The sequence below is a fragment of the Marmota flaviventris genome, chromosome 3 (assembly GCF_047511675.1).
Source record: "Marmota flaviventris isolate mMarFla1 chromosome 3, mMarFla1.hap1, whole genome shotgun sequence".
NCBI lineage: Eukaryota > Metazoa > Chordata > Mammalia > Rodentia > Sciuridae > Marmota > Marmota flaviventris.
In genome coordinates, this window is record NC_092500.1 from 177027086 (window position 1) to 177050039 (window position 22954).

The 22954-nt window shown below is 46.6% G+C and overlaps 1 protein-coding gene across 1 annotated transcript in view; it reads left to right on the top strand.

Moving 5' to 3' along the window:
• Csmd1 (CUB and Sushi multiple domains 1) overlaps positions 1-22954 on the top strand; it is a 1338703-nt gene that overhangs the window by 1012439 nt on the left and 303310 nt on the right. The window contains exons 17-19 of the mRNA XM_071609340.1: positions 384-571; positions 11958-12146; positions 22435-22551. Of these exons, the coding sequence (XP_071465441.1) occupies positions 384-571; positions 11958-12146; positions 22435-22551 (494 nt within the window). The remainder of the gene's footprint in view (positions 1-383; positions 572-11957; positions 12147-22434; positions 22552-22954) is intronic.

Genomic DNA, 22954 nt, shown 5'->3' on the forward strand with positions numbered 1-22954 from the left:
ATCGTGAAAAACACTTTTAAAATGCAAAAGCATTGACAATTATCTGTCTATTCACCTGACATTTCTCTCACGGGGGTTTTGAATCAGAGCTGAATAAGGACCTTAATTTTTATCTGTCATGTTACAAGGTAGAGTGTTATGTAAGATGGGGGGGGGGGCGGGGGTTAGAGTGTCCTGTTTCTTCCAGAAAAACACACTCATTCCTATGTGATATGTGTCTCCACATTTGTATATGTGTGTGTATACTTACATGTACACATATGATTTTGAATATTTCATTCACGTTGGTATGTGAGGGGTTTTAATTAACAGATGAGGGTGGTAGGAGAGGTCTGTAAGTACCGGAGCCTGAACGTCTTTCCTGACATGATGCACGTCCACAGGTTCCAGACGGAAGTCAATTACGACACTCTGGAAGTCAGGGACGGGCCCACCAGCTCTTCCCCACTGATTGGAGAATACCACGGCACCCAGGCCCCCCAGTTCCTCGTGAGCACGGGGAGCTTCCTGTACCTGCTCTTCACCACCGACAGCAGCCGCTCCAGCGTGGGCTTCCTCATCCACTACGAGAGTAAGTGGCCTTCCTGGGGCCCCGGGCATGTTCTGTCCTCCACCCTACAGGGGAGCATCCGCTGGGGTGACCCTGTCGGCTCCGCCAAGCCTCCTCCCCAATCTCTACGGAGCGCCTGGGGGTTTTCTCCTGACACTCCCCCAAATACTTATGGCTTGTCCATTCCGAGGTACAGTGATAAAGTACTTCAGTGTGTTGTCACCCCACTGCAGAGGGCAATGGTACGCTTTGATCGTTAGGAAGGTCCCTTTGGCCTGCAGCCTTCTAGGACATGACAGTAAAACTGCCCACCCAGGCCCCGGGTGGACAGGGCCCCTGTTTCTAGGGCCTGTGTGGCACGTGTGCCTCTGTTCGGACCTGCCGAAGCATCTCCCTGGGTACCGAGCCTGTGACGAAGGGGCAGGAGGGAGTCCCGCCTGGCCCTGCCACCTGCCGGCCGGTGGCCGAGTGTTTCTGCAGTGCTAACAGGACTTCCAGGCAGAAAGGCTTCCTTCCGCTCTGTTTCCTCTAGTCAAAAATCTGCTCTTGATTTTAGCTTCTAAAATTATGAGATCCACTCATTATATTATTTTGGGGTCACATTTACATAAACATCCTCTGGAATCTAGTTGAAGGGCGGATGTTCCCTGAGGACGCAATTTCAACAGCAATGAATATAAAACCCAACAAGCAGGGGGTCTCTGGATGGGCTCCACGCTCCCGGCCCACGGGGGACAGGAGTGGGGGGACCATGGGCCTGAAGGAGCCACACGTTTATATTGTAGGAATCTCATGGTTGTTCAATTTATCTAAAAATAAGTGAGATAAATCTAATGTCATTGCTACTATATAATTTCCCTATGTCCATATATAATTTTCTAAATCCATGGATGTTGATCCTTCTGCCTTTTAATCTTCTTTCTTTCTCTCACCTCCCCTTTCCTTTGCAAATCTCTGTCTGCCCTTATCCAGCACACCTGAGCTGGAACTGAACTAATCCCCTGTCATGCATGTTCCTCTGCCTTACCCTCCCACATGAGTGCACACAAGACACTCGGCGCAATATACAGCTGGGCATGCTTTTGATAAAAAAGGAATCATACTATGCTCATATCTCATGGCAGGAAAATCAATGGCTAACAACTTACAGATTAATTTCAAACCTGATACAAAGGTACTGGGTATTCTTTGTAGCGTTCATTTCACAGTAATATCCTTTAAAATTTAAGAACTAGAAAATGCCCCACTTCCCTCCATTGCACATTCCTGTATGGCAGCACTTCTTCTGGGGAAATGATCTATGTACACATTGCGATCATCCGGATTCAGAAAACTCCCAAGAATTGAAGAGCAGAGTATTTCATATTCGTCCCATACCCTGTTTTAGACCTTTGGTGTGGGAAACTTTAGTGGTATTTCCAGATACTAGGGTATTTCCAGTAACTAGGATCACAAAGTTTGTGCCTTCCCTCTCTCTACTTGAGTAGCTATAGAGTAGTTTGCCTACTTTGTGACCCTTGTGCTCTAATGGCCACGTGCAGGTAGTAGAAGTGATTTCATATGCTCATTTAGCTCAGACAAACGAGTTGCTTTTATTTGTTTTTTTCCTGGAACTGAATGGAAGGAAGTGTGCTCACAGGTTTCTATGGGCTTCTCATTCTCACTGATGCAAGAGTAGAACACCGTGGGCTGGCTTAAGAGGGAGCTGGGTCTCATGGCTGTCTTCACAACCTTGGAAGAACTGCCAGAGCTGGTGTTTTTACCTAAGCTCTGCCTCAGCGAGGTGCACAGGAGGACCTGGAGCTGCCCCTCGGAGCAAGGAAGTTTGACATTTTTCTTTCTTCACATAATAGAAGAAAACTGTCACCAGGACGGTGCATTGGCAGAGAGTGACATGCATGGGTCAGAAGGTTCCAGGCTCAGGGATCTGGAAAGCCTCTCCTCCTCCGGTTGGGGGAAAAGCAGGAGGTGGCTCTGTCTGCAGAGGCAGTGGCTCCCCAGGACAAAGGGCCTGGTGCTGTTTCCTGAGGTCCAGGACGCACCTGCAGACTGCCTGCGGGGGCCTGCTGGGGGTCCCCCAGAAGGCCCTGGACGACTCCTCTACGTGCTCTTGGTTAGACATGGACACTGCTTGGGAGTCCCAACACAGAGGTGACACCCTGGGCTCTGGCTGGCCACCGCTCCTAGTATTGACCAGCCGTTTGTTTCAAGAGAAGCAAAGACATGGACGACCCCAGTGATTCAGGGAAGGGCATGTTGATAAGGGAAGGAGTCAGACCTGCTGGGAGGGTCGGGCTGTGTGGCCTGCGGCTCTCAGACAAAGCTGATGATGGTGTCCCAGGCCGCACGTGCCCGGCTGCTGCTCCCACGGGTGGCAGAGACTAGGAGCTGCCCTGGAGCCTGGTGTATAAGGTCTGTGGAGGGCAGTCTCTGGGCAGCATTCCCCAGCACCAGCTCTCGGGGCCAGATTCTGGGTGCGGCCATTCAGTGGCCCTGTGGTGCCGGCGGGAGCTCTGGGTGTCCAGGGGAGCCCCGAGGTGGTGAGTGAGGCACGTGGGGTGCCCAGGAGCCCTGTGTCAGCCCCGTCCTAGACACACACACCCACGGGAGGGAGCCGACAGGGGACGGAGGGGGAGCAGAAGGGAGGAGCCAGCGCAGGAGCAGACCCCGCGGATTCTGGAGCGGCCACCCTGATGTGCAGTCAGGCTCGTCCGGGCCAAGGGAGGAAGTGCACCTGGACGCCAGCACGCGTGACAGGACACCTGCCCACCCACGCACTCTTACGAGGACAGCTCCTTTGACCCAGGGATGGCCTAGGTCGAATCTTCATGCCCCTTAAAAACAGCCACGGGACTCATCTCTCCTCAGCCTTTCAGCCCAAGTGCTGGCGCTGTGAGACCTCCTTGTTCATGGCCCCCCGTGCCTAGGGACCCCTGCGTCGTCCTGTACAGACGTCAGTGCTGCAGGAGTCGGGCCCTACGTGCTCAAGGTTCACTTAGGGGCTGGCGGTGCGGCTCAGGGGGAGCGCTTGCCTAGCAGTGTGGAATATTACTCAGCACCATCCTCAGCACCACGTAGAAATAAAATAAAGGCACTGTCTCCCTCTAAAACTCAAAAAGGAAGGTTGACCTAGTTTATCAGCAGTGCCTGGAGACGGCTTGGGCTGCTGTAGGCACCACTCACCTGGAAGGACCTTCTGGAAGTCTTGACGGAGGGTGGGAGACCTTCTCTTCAAGGTTCTGCCGAGAGCTCACCTGCACTTCTGTTCTGCGTGTTCCGAGCCTCCAAACCCTCCACAGTGGTGCCCTTGTGCTCCATGTGCTTTGAGAGGGTTGCTGCACAGTTTCCTCATGCTCTTTCTCCCTACCCCCATTTGAATCACCCCCCTTATATCAGAGAAGACATTCGGCATTTGTTTTTTTGGGGATTGGCTAATTTAGCATAATCTGCTCTAACACCACCCATTTCCCTGCAAATGCCATGATATTTTTTAGTGCTGAGTAATATTCCATTGTGTATAAATGCCACTTTTTTTTATCCATTCATCCAGTGAAGGGCACCTAGGTTGGCTCCACAGTCTAGCTATTGTGAATTGTGCTGCTATAAACATTGATGTGGCTGTGTCCCTGTAGTATGCTGTTTTTAAGTCCTTTGGGTATAAACCGAGGAGTGGGATAGCTGGGTCAAATGGTGGTTCTATTCCCAAATTTCTAAGGAATCTCCATACTGCTTTCCATGTTGGCTGCACCTATTTGCAGTCCTACCAGCAATGTATGAGTTTACCTTTTTCCCCACATCCTTGCCAACACTTATTGTTGTTTGTCTTCATAATAGCTGCCATTCTGACTGGAGTGAGATGATATCTTAGAGTAGTTTTGATTTGCATTTCTCTGATTGCTAGAGATGATGAGCATTTTTTTCCTATATTTGTTGATTGATTGTATATCTTCTTCTGAGAAGTGTCTGTTCAGTTCCTTGACCCATTTATTGATTGATTTATTATTCTTTTGGTGTTTATCTTGTTGAACTCTTTATATATCCTAGAGATTAGAGCTCTATCTGATGTGTGAGGGGTAAAAATTTGCTCCCAGGATGTAGGCTCTCTGTTCACCTCACATATTATTTCTCTTGCTGAGAAGAAACTTTTTAGTTTGATCCATCCCATTTGTTGATTCTTGGTTTTAATTCTTGTTCTATAGGAGTCTTAGTAAGGAAGTTGGGGCCTAATCCCACATGATGAAGATTAGGGCTAACTTTATCTCCTATTAGACACAGAGTCTCTGGTCTGATTCCTAGGTCCTTGATCCATTTTGAGTTAACTTTTGTGCATGGTGAGAGATAGGGATTCAATTTCATTTTGTTGCATATGGATTTCCAGTTTTCCCAGCACCATTTGTTGAAGATGCTATCCTTTCTCCAGTGCATGCTTTTGGTACCTTTGTCTAATATAAGGTAGTTGTAATTTTGTGGGTTAGTCTCTGTGTCCTGTGTTCTGTACCATTGGTCTACCAGTCTGTTGTGGTGCCAAATACCATGCTGTGTTTGTTACTATTGCTCTGTAGTATAGTTTAAGGTCTGGTATAGTGATGCCACCTGCTTCACTCTTCCTGCTAAGGATTGCTTTAGCTGTTCTCGGTCTCTTATTTTTCCAGATGAATTTCATGACTGCTTTTTCTATTTCTATGGAGAATGCCATTGGGATTTTGATTGGAATTGCATTAAACCTGTAAAGTGCTTTTGGTAGTATGGTCATTTTGACAATATTAATTCTGCCTATCCATGAGCAAGGTAGATCTTTCCATCTTCTAAGATCTTCTATTTCTCTCTTTAGGGTTCTGTAGTTTTCATTGTATAGATCTTTCACCTCTTTTGTTGATTACCAAGTATTTTATTTTATTTTTTTGAGGATATTGTGAATGGGGTAGTTTTCCTCGTTTCCCTCTCAAGGATTTGTCCCTGATATACAGAAATGCCTTTGATTTATGGGTGTTGATTTTATATCCTGCCACTTTGCTGAATTCATTTACTAGTTCTAAAAGTTTCTTGGTAGAGTTTTTTGGGTCTTCTAATTATAGAATCATATCATCAGCAAATAGTGCTAGTTTAAGTTCGTATTTTCCTATACTTATTCCTTTAATTTCTTTCATATAATTGCTCTGGCCAGTGTTTCAAGAACTATGTTGAATAGAAGTGGTGAGAGAGGGCATCCCTGTCTTGTTTCAGATTTTAGAGGGAATGCCTTCAATTTTTCTGTGTTTAGAATGATGCTAGCCTGAGGCTTAGCATAGATAGATTTTACAATGTTGAGATATATACCTGTTATCCCTAGATTTTCTAGTGTTTTGAACATGAAGGGGTGCTGTATTTTGTAAAATGCTTTTTCTGCATCTATCAAGATGATCATATGATTCTTATCTTTAAGTCTATTGATGTGATGAATTACATTTATTCATTTCCGTATGTTGAACCAACCTTGCATCCCAGGGATGAATCCCACTTGATCATGGTGCACGATCTTTTTCATATGTTTTTGTATCCTATTTGCCATAATTTTATTGAGGATTTTTGCATCTATGTGCATTATAGATATTGGTCTGAAGTTTTCTTTCTTTGATGTGTCTTTTTCTGGTTTTGGAATCAGGGTGATATTGCCTCATAGAATGAGTTTGGGAGTACTCCCTCTTTTTCTATTTCCTAAAATAAATTGAAGAGTATTGGTATTAGTTCTTCTTTAAAGGTCTTGTAAAACTCAGCTGTGTATCCATCCGGTCCTGGGCTTTTCTTGGTTGGTAGTCTTTTGATGGCTTCTTCTATTTCCTCATTTGATATTGTTCTGTTTAAGTTGTGTATATCTTCCTGAATCAATCTGGGCAGATCATATGACTTAAGGAATTTATCGATACCTTCACTATCTTCCATTTTATTAGAGTATAAGATTTCAAAATAATTTCTAATTATTTTCTGTATTTCTGTAGTGTCTGTTGTGATATTGCCTTTTTCATCACATATGCTAGTAATTTGGGTTCTCTCTCTTCTTCTCTTTGTTAGCATGGCTAAGGGTCGGTAAATTTTATTTATTTTTTCAAAGAACCAACTTTTAGATTTGTTTGTTTTTTCAATTATTTCTTTTGTTTGGATTTCATTGATTTTAGCTCTGGTTTTAATTATTTCTTGCCTTCTACTGCTTTTGCTGCTGATTTGTTCTTCTTTTCCTAGGGCTTTAAGATGTGGTGTGAGGTCATTTATTTGTTGGATTTTTCCTCTTTAAGTAATGAACTCCATGCAATGAATTTTCCTCTTAGTCACTGCTTTCATAGTGTCCCACAGATTTTGATGTTGGGTCTGTGTTCTCATTTACCTCTAAGAATTTTTACTTTCCTCCTTGATGTCTTCTGTAACCTATTGTTCATTCAGTAGCATATTGTTCATTCTCCATGTGATGTAGGAATTTTTCTTCCTTATTTTATCATTGATTTCCAATTTCATTCCATTTTGATCAGATAAATATCTGATCTCTATGGTAGTATCTCTACTCCTTTGTATTTGCTAAGAGTTGCCCTGTGGCATAGTATATGGTCTATTTTTGAGAAGGATCCATGTTCTGCTGAGAAGAAAGCGTATCCACTTGATGTTGGTTGAGATATTCTGTATATGTCACTTAAGTCTAAGTTATTAATTGTGTTATTGAGCTCTACAGTTTCTTTATTCAACTTTTGTTTGGAAGATCTGTCCAGTGGTGAGAGAGGTATGTTAAATCACCCATGATTATTGTGTTGTGGTCATTTTGACTCTTGAACTTAAGAAGAGTTTGTTTGATGAACATAGCTGCACCATTGTTTGGGGCATATATATTTCTGATTGTTATGTCTAGTTGGTGTATAGTTCCCTTGAGCAGTATGTAGTGTCCTTCTTTATCCCTTTAGATTAACTTTGGCTTGAAGTCTATTTTATTTGATAAGTATGGACACCCCTGGTTGCTTCCACAGTCCATGTGAGTGGTATGATTTTTCCCAACCTTTCATCTTCAGTCTGTGATGTCTTTTCCTATCAGAAGAGTCTCCTGTAGGCAGCATATTGTAGGGTCTTTTTTTTTTAACCCAGTCTATTAGCCTATGTCTTTTGATTGGTGAATTTAAGTCATTAACAGTTAGGGTTACTATGGAGATATGGTTTGTACTTCCAGCCATATTTGTTTATTTTTGTTATTAAACTTGATTTGTTTTTCCTTTTTGATTAGTTTTTCCTTTACTGTACTACCTCCCACTGTTGGTTTTCATTGTTATTGTTCATTTCCTCTTCATGAAATGTTTGGCCAAGAATGTTTTGAAGCGCTGGTTTTCTAGCTGCAAATTCTATTAACTTTTGTTTATCATGGAGGCTTTTATTTTATCTTTAAACCTGAAGCTTAATTTTGCTGGATACAAGATTCTTGGTTGGAAGACATTATCTTTCAGCATTTGAAATATGTTGTTCCAGGATCTTCTAGCTTTCAGAGTCTGTGTAGAAAGATCAGCCATTAACCTCATTGGTTTACCCCTAAATGTAATCTACTTCCTTTCTCTTGTGGCTTTTAAAATTCTCTCCTTATTTTCTATGTTGGGCATCTTCATTACAGTGTGTTTTGGTGTGGGTCTCTTGTGGTTTTTGTACATTCAGCATCCTATAGGCTTCTAGGATTTGGATTTCTGTTTCATTCTTCAAGTCTGGGAAGTTTTCTAATATTATTTAATTGAACAGATTGCTCATTTCGTTGGTTTGGACCTCTATGCCTTCCTGTATCCCAATAACTCTTAAATTTGGTGTCTTTATGCTATCCCATATTTCTTGGATGTTCTGCTCATGGTTTCTTATCAGTCTCGCTGTGCTGTCTATTCTTTTTGAGATGATATCTTTATCTTCGTTGTCTGATGTTCTATCCTCTAAGTGTTCTACTCTGCTGGTGATACTCTCATTTGAGTATTTAATTTGGTTTGTTATTTCCATCATTTCCAGGATTTATGTTTTTTTTTTTTTTTTTTTTTGGTATAATCTCTATGTCCCTGTAGAGTTGATGTTTTGTTTCTTGGATTTTTTTTTAATGTAATTCCTTGTCAAAGTGATCTTTCATTGTCTGCATTTGCTGTCTAATGTCTTCCTGGAATCTCTAGATCCTCTGAACCATGTATATCCTGAAATCTTTATCTGACATTCTTTCTGCTGTAGATGTTACCTCCTTTAATGTTGAATTGACCTGTGTTGTTTGTGGTCCTTTCTTTCCTTGTCTTTTCTTGTTGCTCACGTTTCTTTCCAGCATTGTGTGACTGTTGTGTTGTTGTTTTTCCCCTATAGATCTGTATTGCTCTTGTAGAGTTCTGAGATCTCTCCTTTGTGATGGGAGGCAATGTAAATGGTTCCCAATATCAACTATACATCATCTATGAGCTAGTTCTTGTTATTAATATATCATAGTTAGTCTCAATGTCTAGAGATGTTGGAGTCAATTATGATTTAAAATATATTCATTAGCTTCATAAAAGGCATACAGTTTCTGTGGGCATATAGAGAACTGAGGGTCAGGTGTAGGACGTTATGCTGCTATGAGGGTATGGGGTTAATATATCTTAGCTACCTTGGAGGAGAACTCTCATGAACGGGGTTATTAGCAGGAGAATAGACAGGAGGTATTTTAGGGTAGTTCAGTACATGGGAGGACAATAAGAAGCAAACACCTATTTGCATTTAGTAAATTACACGAAGTAGAAAGAGTAACACTTGGAAGGTTGAGAGAGGAAGAGAAGGAGGAAGAAAAGTAAAAAAAAAAAAAGCAGAAGATAAAAAAGGGGGGAAAGAGAGAGAAAGGAATGAAAAAAGAGAGAGGAAAACAGAGAAGAAAAAGATAAAAAGGAAAGAAGGAAAAAGAAAAAAAAAAAAAAAAAAAAAAAAAAAAAACGCCCTCCTGGAATTCAGTTTTCTTCTCTTCCAGTAGGGGGCGCTGTGCATTCCAGGCTGGGTCTGCCCACCCGTGTGAGGCTGCGCTCCCTCCCCTGGCGGCTGCCTCTCCAATCCCGTCTCTTTGGGTCGCTCCGGGTCTCCATCCCCCACCCCGCTCCTGGCCACCAGGCCCCAGTTGACGTTTCTCTTGTCTGCAGCCCTGGGTTCACTCTGGGCAGGTGGCGCCCTGGCCGCGGGCTCCTGACCAACTGAGTGCCATGTCTGTGTTGGGTGGTCACAGCTGTGGGTGGGGGGTGTTCTGCGGTGTTCCCTCTGCTGGCCTCGCCCACCGGGAGCTGGTGAGGAAGGTCTGGGGTCATCACAGCTGGGGGTGGGGGAGCGAGGGCTGCTCACACCTGCGCACATGCACCTGGCGCTGTCTGCTGCACCCGCCGAAAGCTGATGAGGCCGACTTTCCACGATGGCGACCGACCAGCCAGGTGGAGGGAGCTGAGCTCTTCTGTGCCCACGCTATGTCCAGAATTCGGTCCGCGGTCCGGTGCCCTGGGGTGACGCGGTCGCAGTCTGACCCGCTCCAGCCCTGAAGGACCTGGGACCCTGCCTCTCCATCGCGGGGCCCAGCTCCAGGCTGTTGGGCGGCTTCCTCTCAAAGTGCGACTCCAGTTTCCCGTCGTCCTGGGCTGGACTTGCGACAGACCGCTGTTTAAAATCCTGTCCCAGGCTCCACGAAGCTTAGATTCCTCAGGGAGAGCCCTTGTGAGGGAGAACGACCGACACTCACTCAGAGACATGCCAGTGACGGGTTCTCTACTCCACCATCTTGGCGTCTGCTTTTCTTTTTTAAATCTACTTCTTTTCCCCTTCATAAGATTCCACCCACCACCACATCCACCCCTGGAGAAAACTCAACCACGAGAGCACTGACCGCAGTGCTGGCCATGGGGGTCAGGCACAAAGCCGGCAGAGGGCCAGGTCTGCACTCGGTCAGTCCAGATAGGATCCCCCGTCTGAGGTGTCCTGACCACTCTAGGGTTTGATCACTCGCTAAAAGGACTCAAAGGACGCCGAGTCTAGGAGACTCATCATCATATTTATGACAGGAAAAGGAGATAAAGCAGAAGGAGCCAGTAGGAAGGACCCAGGGTAAAACTTGGGGGTCCAAACCCAGAGCAGGATGGAGCACAGCCTGCTGCCCACCTGGGATTCCCAAGCTCTGGGTCCAGAGCTCTTACCGGGCCCTGTGTCATGGTGTGGTTGATGTCACTGCCCTGTGGGTGGACTTAGTCTCCAGTGGCTCCTCCCTGGAAATCACGCTGTGCTCAGAGCCCACCTAGCAAGACCAGCACACTGCCCCCTGCACACCCCGTGGCCTGGGAGCAGCAGCAGCGACTGGGCCTCCCTGCTGGCCGATTCCTCCCCACAGCTGAGTAGCGCTGAGCTCCTGCGTGTCCCACTGCCCCCTGGGCCACAGTTCACTATACCAACAGGAGTTATCACCCTCATCACTTATTACTTAAACAATCACCCAGAATTAGCATTCAGGTACTAGGCTTAGGAGGGAAGGCTGTTCATAAGCCACACCCCTCAAACTCTGTTAAAATGTAGGTGTAAAATATAGTGTCCCAGAGACCATGGGGAACTTAACCATCTGAACATTGGAACTATTTTAATATTTTTTTTACTAATATTTCAGATCATGGTTTGTGTTCCAAACATTACCAAGGGTGATATATAGCAGCAGCAAGTCTATTTTTGGCATTTGGGAACATAGTAATGCTATTCTTTTTTTTTCCCCTAACTTTCATCATGATTTAAAATATGTACTATTCTAGAAGGCAAGAAATGTGAAATGGAATAAAGACACTCTTTGGAGACTGGATCTACTTACTTTACTTGGTGAAGCTCTCATCTTTGCACATATTTTAGTATGGGCTAATCGGAGCCATCTCAAAAGTGGCTGACTTCAGTGCAGATTTTGAAATTGTGTGACTTGTGGAATGCATTTTTGGAAAATCAACTCCAGTGTAGTTTTAGATGCATCCTAAGTATCCACCCCTGTGTGTGTGCACAGATAGGAAAGTTACAGTATGACTGCCAAGACTTCATGACATAGATCATGAAAGTAAAGGCGAAGGGTGGAGGGAGAAAACTGGCCTTCATTTAGCAGTTCATTGATTTTCCAGTGAAGAAAAGTAAAATTCAGAGGTTAATGAATTATTCAAGGTTGTACTATTTAGATATCTTCTGGTAAATAGCATACCGATATGAATCTCTCTAATTTGAAAAACAGAGTCACATATTTGAGAAACCTTGTTTTTACATTAATGGATTGTTGGATTCTTGATAATCAGCTTGGTAATGGGTCACTTAGCTGCACGCTTTCTCCTGCTGACTGTGTCTGAGAGCATGCTGTGTTTCCATAGCTCGCACACCTTCTCAGCTAACCTCCCATGGTGATGTGTCTCTGTGCCTCCAGGTGTGACCCTCGAGACGGACTCCTGCCTGGACCCAGGCATCCCTGTGAATGGCCGACGGCATGGCAGGGACTTTGGCATCCGGTCCACTGTGACCTTCAGCTGTGACCCAGGGTACACCCTGAGCGACGAGGAGCCCCTGGTCTGCGAGCAGAACCATCAGTGGAACCATGCCTTGCCCAGCTGCGATGGTAGGTGGCCTGCGCTGGCCAGGGGCTGGGCGGCAGCGGGAGCCAGTGGCTGTCTAGGTGCTCTGTGGGTGTGCATTCCGTGGGGAGTCACAGCCAGCTGGCTGAGGGGTGCCCTAATGTGACACACACCTGCTTGCCCACCACGTTTTCTGTTGGAGGTAGAACAGCTGGTTAGAAATGAAGACTGGAGAATGACTGCTGTCCTTCAGCAGTGGCTCCGAGCATTTAACTAGGAAGGGTTCTGATCCACAGTCTGTGAGAAAGCACCTATTCTGAGTGGCAGCAGGAGCACTACGGTCAGTTGACGCATCCCAGACAGTCACACATGATGTTTCTCTGACTCGGGTCCAGGCAAGGTGCTTGTCCACATCCACATAGATTGTTCTGGCTCCCACTGACCCTCACCCTCTGCCCAGCAGGGGCACTGGGACCCCAGCCCTTGGGAGACCCTCAGGCTGCTGTGCTATTGACTACCCCTTTCTCTACACAGATCTACTCCTCAAAATCTTAAGAACAAATAGCAATCTTGATTATCAGGTCACTACAGGGTTCAACCTCATACCAAAAATATATTACTTGTGATCATTTGCAAATATGCTTTGGGCATTTTACCTTTAGTCATGAATATACCCCTATTATAGTGTTGTTTATAAAGATTAATGTGTGTGTGAAAATGAAATATATAGATTGGAATTCTATGTACATGCCATAGATGTATATTTCCATTTTCCGTATTTTATAGACTGAAGGGTCTTCTTTTCAAACACTAAAGAAGATATGCATTCATTAAACACCTTAACTTCTTGGAGATAATGCTTGCAAATAACAGGGTTTAGGGAAGAACAGTGTGTAACTGCAGAACATTTAAAATTCTTGACCTTTTACTAAAGTACTAACACAATAATTGGCACCTGCAAAGTGCAGGTGGACACTGTGAGTGGCCTAAGGCTGTCTCTGGAAGTAAAGCACATGAAGCCAGCAGAGAGGGAATGAGAAGTCACGGGAGAGACCATGATGTGCACATACCACTTCTGCTCTTCATGACCTGGAAGGACATTTTAATGAGGAAACAGCTGATACCATTTTCTCTTCCTGTTGTGTTATAATTCTACTATCATCTAATTGTAATTTCAATTGCATTTGCCTCAGAAAGATGTTGAAGTCAAATGTTATAAACCAAGATGCAAATTGAAACCAGAGGAGAGATCATTTCAGACCTGCTAGAATATCTGTTGTCAAAGAGACCAGCATAGCAAGTGCTGGTGAGGACAAGGGGAGCTCGGGGAGCAGGTGAGCCAGCACAGCCCTGTGCAAGGAGCAGGCAGGTGCCTCACGGATTAAAGATGGAGCTGCGCAGCATCCAGCAAGCCCACCTGCACCCACAGCCAAAGGAAGGAAGTCGGTGCACAGAAGAGACCCCTGCACTCCTACTGCTGCACGTCCTCAGCAGCAGGTGTGGAGTCACAGAGTGTCCACCAGCAGATGAGTGGATGGAGACACTGTGGCACAGGCACTCCACAGAATGCCACTCAACCCTAAGAGTGAAAACCTGTCATTTGCCGTAGTAACATGACTGGAGGACGTTCCTTCCTCTGGAGGAAGTGAGCCAGGAGCAGAAAGACGAGTGCCCCAGCATATCACTTATGTGCAGGCTGGACACGTGGGTCTCCCAGAAGTACTGAGCAGAAGAGTGTGGACTGGGGGCTGGGGAGCGGAGAGCAGGTGGACAACCCTGGTCAGGGGGCGCAAGTTGCAAGTGAACAGCAGGAATAGTTCAGGTTCTGAGGCCCAGAGGATGGCCGGAGTGCTACATTACATGTTTCAAAGTAACCACCAGGTGGATTTAGACTGTTCCTATCCCAGGGAAATGATAAATGTTTGAGGTGGTGGATATACTAAATAACACAATCATTACACAATGTGTGCATGTGTCAGAACATCACAATGTGCTCCATAAATATGTGCCTTAATGAAAAACAAAAACAGTTAAATTTTGTAAACTCTGAGTTTGTCATATAGAGTATACAAAATATTTGTCATATGTTATGGTTCTAGATTAAAAATAATTAGAAGCCAAACCCTCAACCCTTGTTTTTCTTGTGAAACTGAATTTGAATTGAGATGGTTTATCAAGTTGCTTATCTAAAGTTTGCTGTAAGTCAGTCAATCCTGTGAGCCGTTTATGTTCACAGTGAGTGCAGGCACACGCGGCTTGTTGGGTGCTACTGTGCAGTTGCTGTAGCTCTTTCTTTCCCTCATTTTGCACTACAGATGAAAATGGAATTTGGAAATGCACACCCAGAGCTGCTGCCTTTCCTTACATTTTCTTTTGTACGGTTCAGTTGAGCAAGTGGTAACCCAGGGCTTCCTAGCTGTGGGAACCGAAGAACCTTCAGTCATCCCTGACGAGATTGGAAAGTCGAAGACTTCTGCTTCTATGGTGATGAACGAGGCCGTCTTTAAACCTAGGACTGCTGGCAGATTGTCTAGGCTCGGGCTGCGACAGGGCTCAGTGGTGGAGTGCTGCCTAGCTAAGGCAAGGACAAGATCCCAGGATCAAACCCCCGAACGGGAAAAATATTGTCTAGGTTCATGAATTGAAATTAAAGCTCATGTAGACGCATGAGAGGCTTCGTCTGACCCTTTCGGGATCAGTAATTTCAATTTTGAAATGGACTTTTCTCAACAGGCATCGGTGTTGCACATTCCTTTGCATTAAAATGCAAAAAGCCCCATGAATTCTTGATTCAATGTTGGAAACAATGATTTTTTTTTTTTTAACATTTCAGCATTGGATCAGGAGTATTATCTGCTTCTGCCTCACAGGCAGCCTAGAACACAGAAGTTACCTATTCCTGGTCTCACCCTCCGGTTGCCCCAGCAAAATGGCGTAGTGAGCTGCTTCCTCACCTGAGCCACTCTTTGCCATGCTCTGTGCAAGGATGCACTCAGCCTTCACCAGCTGCTGCTAATGCTGTGCCAGCCTTCCAGCCTAATGGGCGTTCCTGACGCCCAGGTCTTCTGTATGCAGGTTTCCAAAACTCTAGTACTGTTGCACACACTCTCCTATGTGTTTACAGCTCACCTGCCTGCATGCCTGTTCTCCATCAGACACCCAGTATGCTCTTTACAGTTTGGTTTATGCTTTACACATAAGAATTGAGGCGGAATAATTCATGGAAAATCCAACTGGAGCTGATGTTCCAGCAAGGAGTGGATTTTCCCAAAGTGGCTACAGTGCAAAGAGGCACACTTCCATCTATCGAAGACTTTGGCCAGTGCCTTGGGAGGTGACAGGATGGAGGGAGGGGCCAATAATGATGGATGACAGTAACTGCAGCATCTGTGGGAGCTCTGTGGGCCTGACATGGAGGATCATCAGGAACCCAAGCCCCTGGAATGAGCAGCAACAGAAACCACAGCAGACTGCACCACAGGGAGGTCACTGAATGGACCTGCACTCCCATGACCTTCCACCTTCCCACCAACATTCTAGCACTTGCTCAACTCACCATTCCTGAGTGGACATCAGCATGGACATGAAGCTGCCCACCCTCTACTGTCTCTTTGCTATTCATCCAGTCTGGCCACCTCATCTTCCTTTGAGTTTTGAAAGCAACTTAATATTCTTATTCTTAGAATAATTCATGTCTACTTAGTTTATTTTAAAGTGCATTTTCCCTTCCCCACTGGAACATAAATTTTGGGATAATAAGAACTTTTCTGTCTTACTCATTTCGTGTGTCCAAGAGCACAGAAGAGTGTTTGGAAAGGAGTTGTACGTTCCTCAGTAAATGGTTTTGAATGGGGGACCAGGTGGAGGCCCAGGTTCAAGCAGAGGCCAAAGCTGAACTTGAACGTGGAAGGAAGATTACTTCAGCTCTTCCCATCACCTCTTCTCCTGTCCTCACTTTTGCGGATGTTAGTCTTATATCCAAAGGATTCCTGAGAGGCTGGATCTGGGGCCTTAGTGGGTCGTAATACAAACAGAGGGTTACAACTCAAGAGATCACAGCCATAAGGAAAGCAGAAGTAAAGTGTCACTGTCTTTCATAACTACTCAGAGAAGACTCTGCAGTGAGTGAAGGGCGATTTGTGGAATTCAAGTCGTGTGTGGCTAAACTGGTGGCTCCACTGGGGGATCTGCATGTCTTTCCATACCTACCACCCAGACCCATCTGGGCATTAAAATGTAAGCCAAGAAGCTCATTTTATTCCCTCTTCTCCTCTCTTTGATTTTAGATGAGAATATCAATTTATTCTCTACACATCAAATTTCCTTTCCTTAAAAAAAATCGAAGACTGTACACGGAGCTATTTTTACTCAGATCTTCGTAATGTGTGACTTGGACTGTGTTGTAGCTTCACCTGTGTGAGTCAAGATAAGCATCGCGGCTGCCTTGCCTGCGGCTCTGTCTGTGGTCTGTGTTGGGGGCTGTGACGTCTGGGTTCTGTCTGTGTCGATGAATCAGCTTGAGCTGAAGTGTTCTCACTCGGGCTTTCCTGGGACATGCTCCATTTTCCTTAATGATATTAGGACACAGGGTGAAATAAAGATTTATGGATTGTATAACTTTTAAATGTAGCTTGGCATGAATTAATTTATCAGCTTATGTAGCATATACAGATTTTCAGGTACAGATTCCTAGCAACATTTGATATATGTTGTCAATTTTATATAAAGTGCTTTTAATTCTTTATGCTTAAATTCTTCATAAAAAACGAAAAGCTAATGTACTCATTTATACCCATCCAGTCAGACAGTGACAGTTACCACGTGTGGCTTCAGCTCCACTCTTCTGGGTTTCTTCCTGACACACCAGCTACATGTCCAGTGTCCTCTGTGGACACTGGCAGTTTCACTGAGCTGCTGACACTGGGTTTAGTCTTCCTGAATATGTCCACATTCACCATGTTGGTCCCATGCAATCTTGCTGTCCCTCTTGTGCCTTGGTAAGCCCTCTTAGTATCAGCCTTCCACATGGTGTCTGTCAGGCGTGCAGCTTCCTGCAGCCATCTCAGGTCAGCCTTCCACACGGAGTCTAGGAGGCCTCAACTCCATGGGTCCATCTCAGATCAGCCTTCCACATGGAGTCTAGCAGGTCTCTATCTTCATGGATCCATCTCACCTTCCACATGGAGTCTAGCAGGTCTCTATCTTCATGGGTCCACCTCACCTTCCACATGGAGTCTAGCAGGTCTCTATCTTCATGGATCCATCTCACTTTCCAAAAGGAATCTAGCTGGTCTCTATCTCCATGGGTCCATCTCACCTTCCACATGGAGTCTAGCAGGTCTCTATCTTCATGGGTCCATCTCACCTTCCACATGGAGTCTAGGAGGCCTCTGTCTTCATGGATCCACCTTACCTTCCACATGGAGTCTAGCAGGTCTCTATCTTCATGGGTCCATCTCAACTTCCACATGGAGTCTAGCAGGTCTCTATCTTCATGGGTCCATCTCACCTTCCACATGGAGTCTAGCAGGTCTCTATCTCCATGGGCCCATCTCACCTTCCACATGGAGTCTAGCAGGTCTCTATCTTCATGGGTCCACCTCACCTTCCACATGGAGTCTAGCAGGTCTCTATCTTCATGGATCATCTCACCTTCCACATGGAGTCTAGCAGGTCTCTATCTCCATGGGCCCATCTCACCTTCCACATGGAGTCTAGCTGGTCTCTATCTTCATGGGTCCACCTCACCTTCCACATGGAGTCTAGCAGGTCTCTATCTCCATGGGCCCATCTCACCTTCCACATGGAGTCTAGCAGGTCTCTATCTTCATGGGTCCACCTCACCTTCCACATGGAGTCTAGCAGGTCTCTATCTTCATGGATCATCTCACCTTCCACATGGAGTCTAGCAGGTCTCTATCTCCATGGACCATCTCACCTTCCACATGGAGTCTAGCAGGTCTCTATCTTCATGGGTCATCTCACCTTCCACATGGAGTCTAGCAGGTCTCTATCTCCATGGATCATCTCACCTTCCACATGGAGTCTAGCAGGTCTCTATCTCCATGGGTCCACCTCACCTTCTACATGGAGTCTAGCAGGTCTCTATCTTCATGGATCATCTCACCTTCCACATGGAGTCTAGCAGGTCTCTATCTTCATGGATCATCTCACCTTCCACATGGAGTCTAGCAGGTCTCTATCTTCATGGTCCACCTCACCTTCCACATGGAGTCTAGCAGGTCTCTATCTTCGTGGATCATCTCACCTTCCACATGGAGTCTAGCAGGTCTCTATCTCCATGGACCATCTCACCTTCCACATGGAGTCTAGCAGGTCTCTATCTTCATGGTCCACCTCACCTTCCACATGGAGTCTAGCAGGTCTCTATCTTCATGGTCCACCTCACCTTCCACATGGAGTCTAGCAGGTCTCTATCTCCATGGACCATCTCACCTTCCACATGGAGTCTAGCAGGTCTCTATCTCCATGGATCATCTCACCTTCTACATGGAGTCTAGCAGGTCTCTATCTCCATGGATCCATTTAACTTTCTACATGGAGTCTAGCAGGTCTCTATCTCCATGGATCATCTCACCTTCCACATGGAGTCTAGCAGGCCTCTATCTCCATGGATCCATTTAACTTTCTACATGGAGTCTAGCAGGCCTCGAGCTCTGTTGATCCATCTCGGGTCAACCTTCTACATGGTGTCCAACAGACCTTGATGTTTGTGTATCCAAAGCCCCTATGTATTGGCTTTGCCTCTTCACCTGTGCCCCTCCTCACCTGTCAGCTACTTCACATTTGGGCTGATGACTGTCATCCTCTAGTCCTCCTATTTTGTCATGATGCCCACCTGTCACTTACACAAAATTCTGTGACTCTACCTTCAACACATAGCCGGGGTCTGCCCTTGTCTGACCAGCTGCCTCCAATGTCCTGCCGTGCGATGCTTCGTTCCTGTGTGTTCTTATACAGCAACCTTACGATCATGCTAAACCCTAGGTAGCCCATGTAACTTTCCAGCATGGCCCTGCAGAGGCCCTGCCTCCTGGGTCAGTAGCACCAAATGTGTTATGAGAGCTGCAAGGCCATCATGGGGCCTGCCCTCTGTCAGCATCCTGAAATCCGCCTAGGACCCTCTCTCCTTTGTCCCCACCATCCTGGTCACCTGGAGTCCTTCTGTGTGGGCCCAGTGGCGTTGAGGCTCGGTCCTTGCTAGGTTCAGGCCTGAGTTCACGCTCAGGTGCCATATGCCCTCTCTTCTCTCAAGTCCCTCTTCATAGACCACTTTCCTAGGGCAGACCCCTGGCCCCTGAGGCTGATGACCCAGCCCCCCAGGTCTCACACCCTCAACCCTGTCCTCCTGCTTAGGTTCTCTCACAGGGGTTTGCCATCGTCCAGCACCAACACATTATATCATCGTGGGTCTCAGCCTTTCTCTTCCTAGTAGAGCGCGTGCTGTCTGAGGACGGACTGTTTTTGTCTATTTTGTTTGTTATTCTCTGGGCCTGAGGACAGGGCCCAAATAACAGCAGTTTCTTCCTAATTAGATGAATCAATTTCAAGATGTATATCTAATGCTACCCCATCACAGTGACAAATAGACTCAATGCAATTTTAAGATGTGAAATCCTTCTGAGAAATGGCTGAGGTATTCCAGAGCTGATTCTGTAAGGCTTCTATTCTGCCGATTGTTAGGTAGCTGTCCCCTTCGGTTTCCCCTCTGAAAGAGGCGACCTGCTCCCGTAAAAGGCTGGGGAGCACCGCAAGGCAAGCTCTGCCTCCCACAAATTACCTAACCCTTTTGAAACATCATTTGTGGAAGCAGCTTTCATGAAGCAGAACTTGGGAGACTCGTTAATACATGAAATTCATCCCAGGTATCAGTTTATTTAATGATAACTCACGTTAGCTGGTTAGAGGGAAGAGCAAACCATCCACAGGCAGAGTAGAGCCCCACAGAGGGGAGATGAAAGAGGTTCTTGTCTGCAAAGCTGCAGGGCATGAGGCTGCCGGGCGAGTGTCCACCTGCAAGACCCTGCCTGAGCTGTTTCCATGGGCCAAGTCGCATCTCCCCAGGACCCAGGAGTCAGCAGGACACTGCCCCATCTGACACCTAAGGTCTGGGAGCAGGGAAGTGGAGGGACTGGCTCAGTGACACTCAAGAGGCAGGCTTCCCCAGAAGGCAGAGCACCAGGATGTCTGTCTGTCTGTCTCTCTCTCTCTCTCTCATACACACACACACACACACACACACACAGCAGAAGTTGAAAGCCTGGCTCACACAGTTGTGGCTCTGAGGAGCCCCACGCCCTGCCATCAGCAAGCCCTGGGTGTCTTGAGGCCTGAGTCTGAGGGCCCAGGAGCCAAGAGCGCCACTGCCCGTGGTCAGAAGAGAAGAGTCTCCCAGCTAGGAGGAGAGCTGTCCTGGTCCACCTTTGCCTTCTATCCCCCTCTGTGGGACAGGATGCCCGTCCACCCCGGGATGGCGGGTCTCCTCGCCATCCAGTCTGTCATCTTGTCCACAGGCTCCCTCACAGACTCACCCAGCAGTCTGGTTTACCAGCTCCCTGGGCGTGCTGGGGCCCAGTCACACGTGTCAGGGGGACTCGAGGACACACAGCAGGAGCTGCAGGGAGAAGACAGCCTGGCTGTGCTCTGTGTGCCACACACGAGGCCTTGACGTGGAGACTCTGAGCTGAAGGATGAGGCCAGAGCAGGGCACTGCCAGGAGTCTCTCTCCATGGCTGCCGCTTGCCGCCTGTGCACGCCATACGGGGCCTCCATCATGGGAAAGCGCACCAGGTCTTGAGATTCGAGGGACACCACAGGAAAGAAGAAAAGCTCAGGCAAGCTGAGACACTCCCCCTTGAAGCTGCACACCCAGGGCACATCTGGCTGAGTCCAGGTGTGGGATTGTTATGATCCAAAGTTCAAACTCCTGGAACTGTCGAGGCTGGTGCTGTGAGCGTTTAGTGTCTACTAAACACCAAGGATTGATTCACATGAGGCAGTAACTGCAGACACCTGCTGTGAGATGAGCCCTGTCACTGTTTCCATTTTCAGGCTGAGACATGGAAATCATTGAGGGCAAATGACTCACCAAGGGTCACCGATGTGGCAGGCAGCAGGGCCAAGAGTTTAGACTCCCACATCTGGGCTTCAGGCCTGGCACTCACATGCCCACTTTGTGAGGACATGCAGGAATTGTCCTTCCATGCCCAGTTTCTTCCCCTTAACTGGAGTTCCCCCAGGTCCATCTGTGCTGTCACGAATGGCAGGACTCGTCTTTCCTGTAGGTGAATTGCATCACCTTGTGTGGACACTGCATTGTGTGTGGACATCTTTATCCACTCACCTGCTGCCGAGCACCTGGGTCCTTTCCCTTTCTCGGTCCTTGTGAATTGAGCTGCTGTGGGCCTGGAAGGGCAGGTGTCTCTGTGACATCCTGACTTGGTTCCTCGGGGTGCACACCTGGTGCTGGGATGGCAGGGTCAGATGGCAGCTGGACATCTGTGTTTCTGTGTTCCCAGGAATCCCCACGCTGCTCTGCACAGCGGTTAGGAGTAGGGCCGTGGGTACTGGAGGCCACTCAGGGCGCGGCTGGATGGAGGACGAGCTTCCAGTGTTCCCTGGCACTGTCTCCCAACTCGGCTGACAGTGATCAGTTAGATATTTCAATGAGCTGATGGAAAGTTCTGAATGTTCCCAGCACAAGGCAATTCTAATGTGGGAGGAGATGGCGGCCGTGCTGATCACCCTGATCTGACTGACACACACTGGGAATGAGAGCTGAATTACCACGTTCCACCCCATGCGTGTGGACCCTACTCTGTGCTATGTGAGGATAAATATAGACAGTAAAATGTCTTTTTAAAAAGCCCACCTCCATGTCCTACTGACCCCATTACTACTTCTCTGCTGAAATCATTCTGCCTAATTTCCTTTTTCTTCCCTCAAAAATGGCTGCCTGGCGTAGCCTTGAACCTGGCATGTCTCTGCAAGGACACAGCTCAGGGAAGGGCTGCTGAGAACTCAGCGGCCCCAGGGCCTTGGCCTGTGCTTTCCCGTTGGCTACTGATGGCAGAGTCTCTTTGTCCTGCACCGTTGTCCAGGCTGTTTGCTGAGCTGCTGGGACACCTTCCTGGGAACTGGGCGGTGGGCGGGGGGGGGCGGGATTTCCATGAAAATGAAGTTCAGGCTTTGTATGTTTTTCATGAATATGACAATAAATCCTGTTCCACGCCTCATGTAAATTCAATGTCATTTAGAACATCCAGCAGTCGCTGTGAACCACTGATACTCCAATCCTGTCTCCATTTTCAGCACTATGTGGAGGCTACATCCACGGGAAGAGTGGGACGGTCCTCTCTCCGGGGTTTCCAGATTTTTATCCTAACTCCTTGAACTGCACGTGGACCATCGAAGTCTCTCACGGCAAGGGTATGCCTGTCACGGTTTTCAGACCCACAGGACAAGGAGCAGGGCAGGAGCCTGGGTCAGAGAGGCGCTGCTGTGTGCACAGAAAGATAGGCAGCATCCTCATGCATATTGAAGGCTCCCATTTCCTTCTTTTAATAAGATTTTGGAAGAAAAATGGCCTTTAATTATTGAAGCTACAAGCAAACTTAATTCCTTGTTTTGCCTTTTATCAGATAAACTGGTAGATGCAGGTGAAGATAAAGTGGAAATCAGGCATAATCATCAGGAATAGAGGCACTGATTCAATAGAATATAAATTTGATTAAATAAAAGAAAATAGGCAATTATCTAAGTTCTAATTTATATTATTAACATAGGGAAATTTTTGTACATGGCTTGTGTTTTAAGTCTATCTAGAATTATC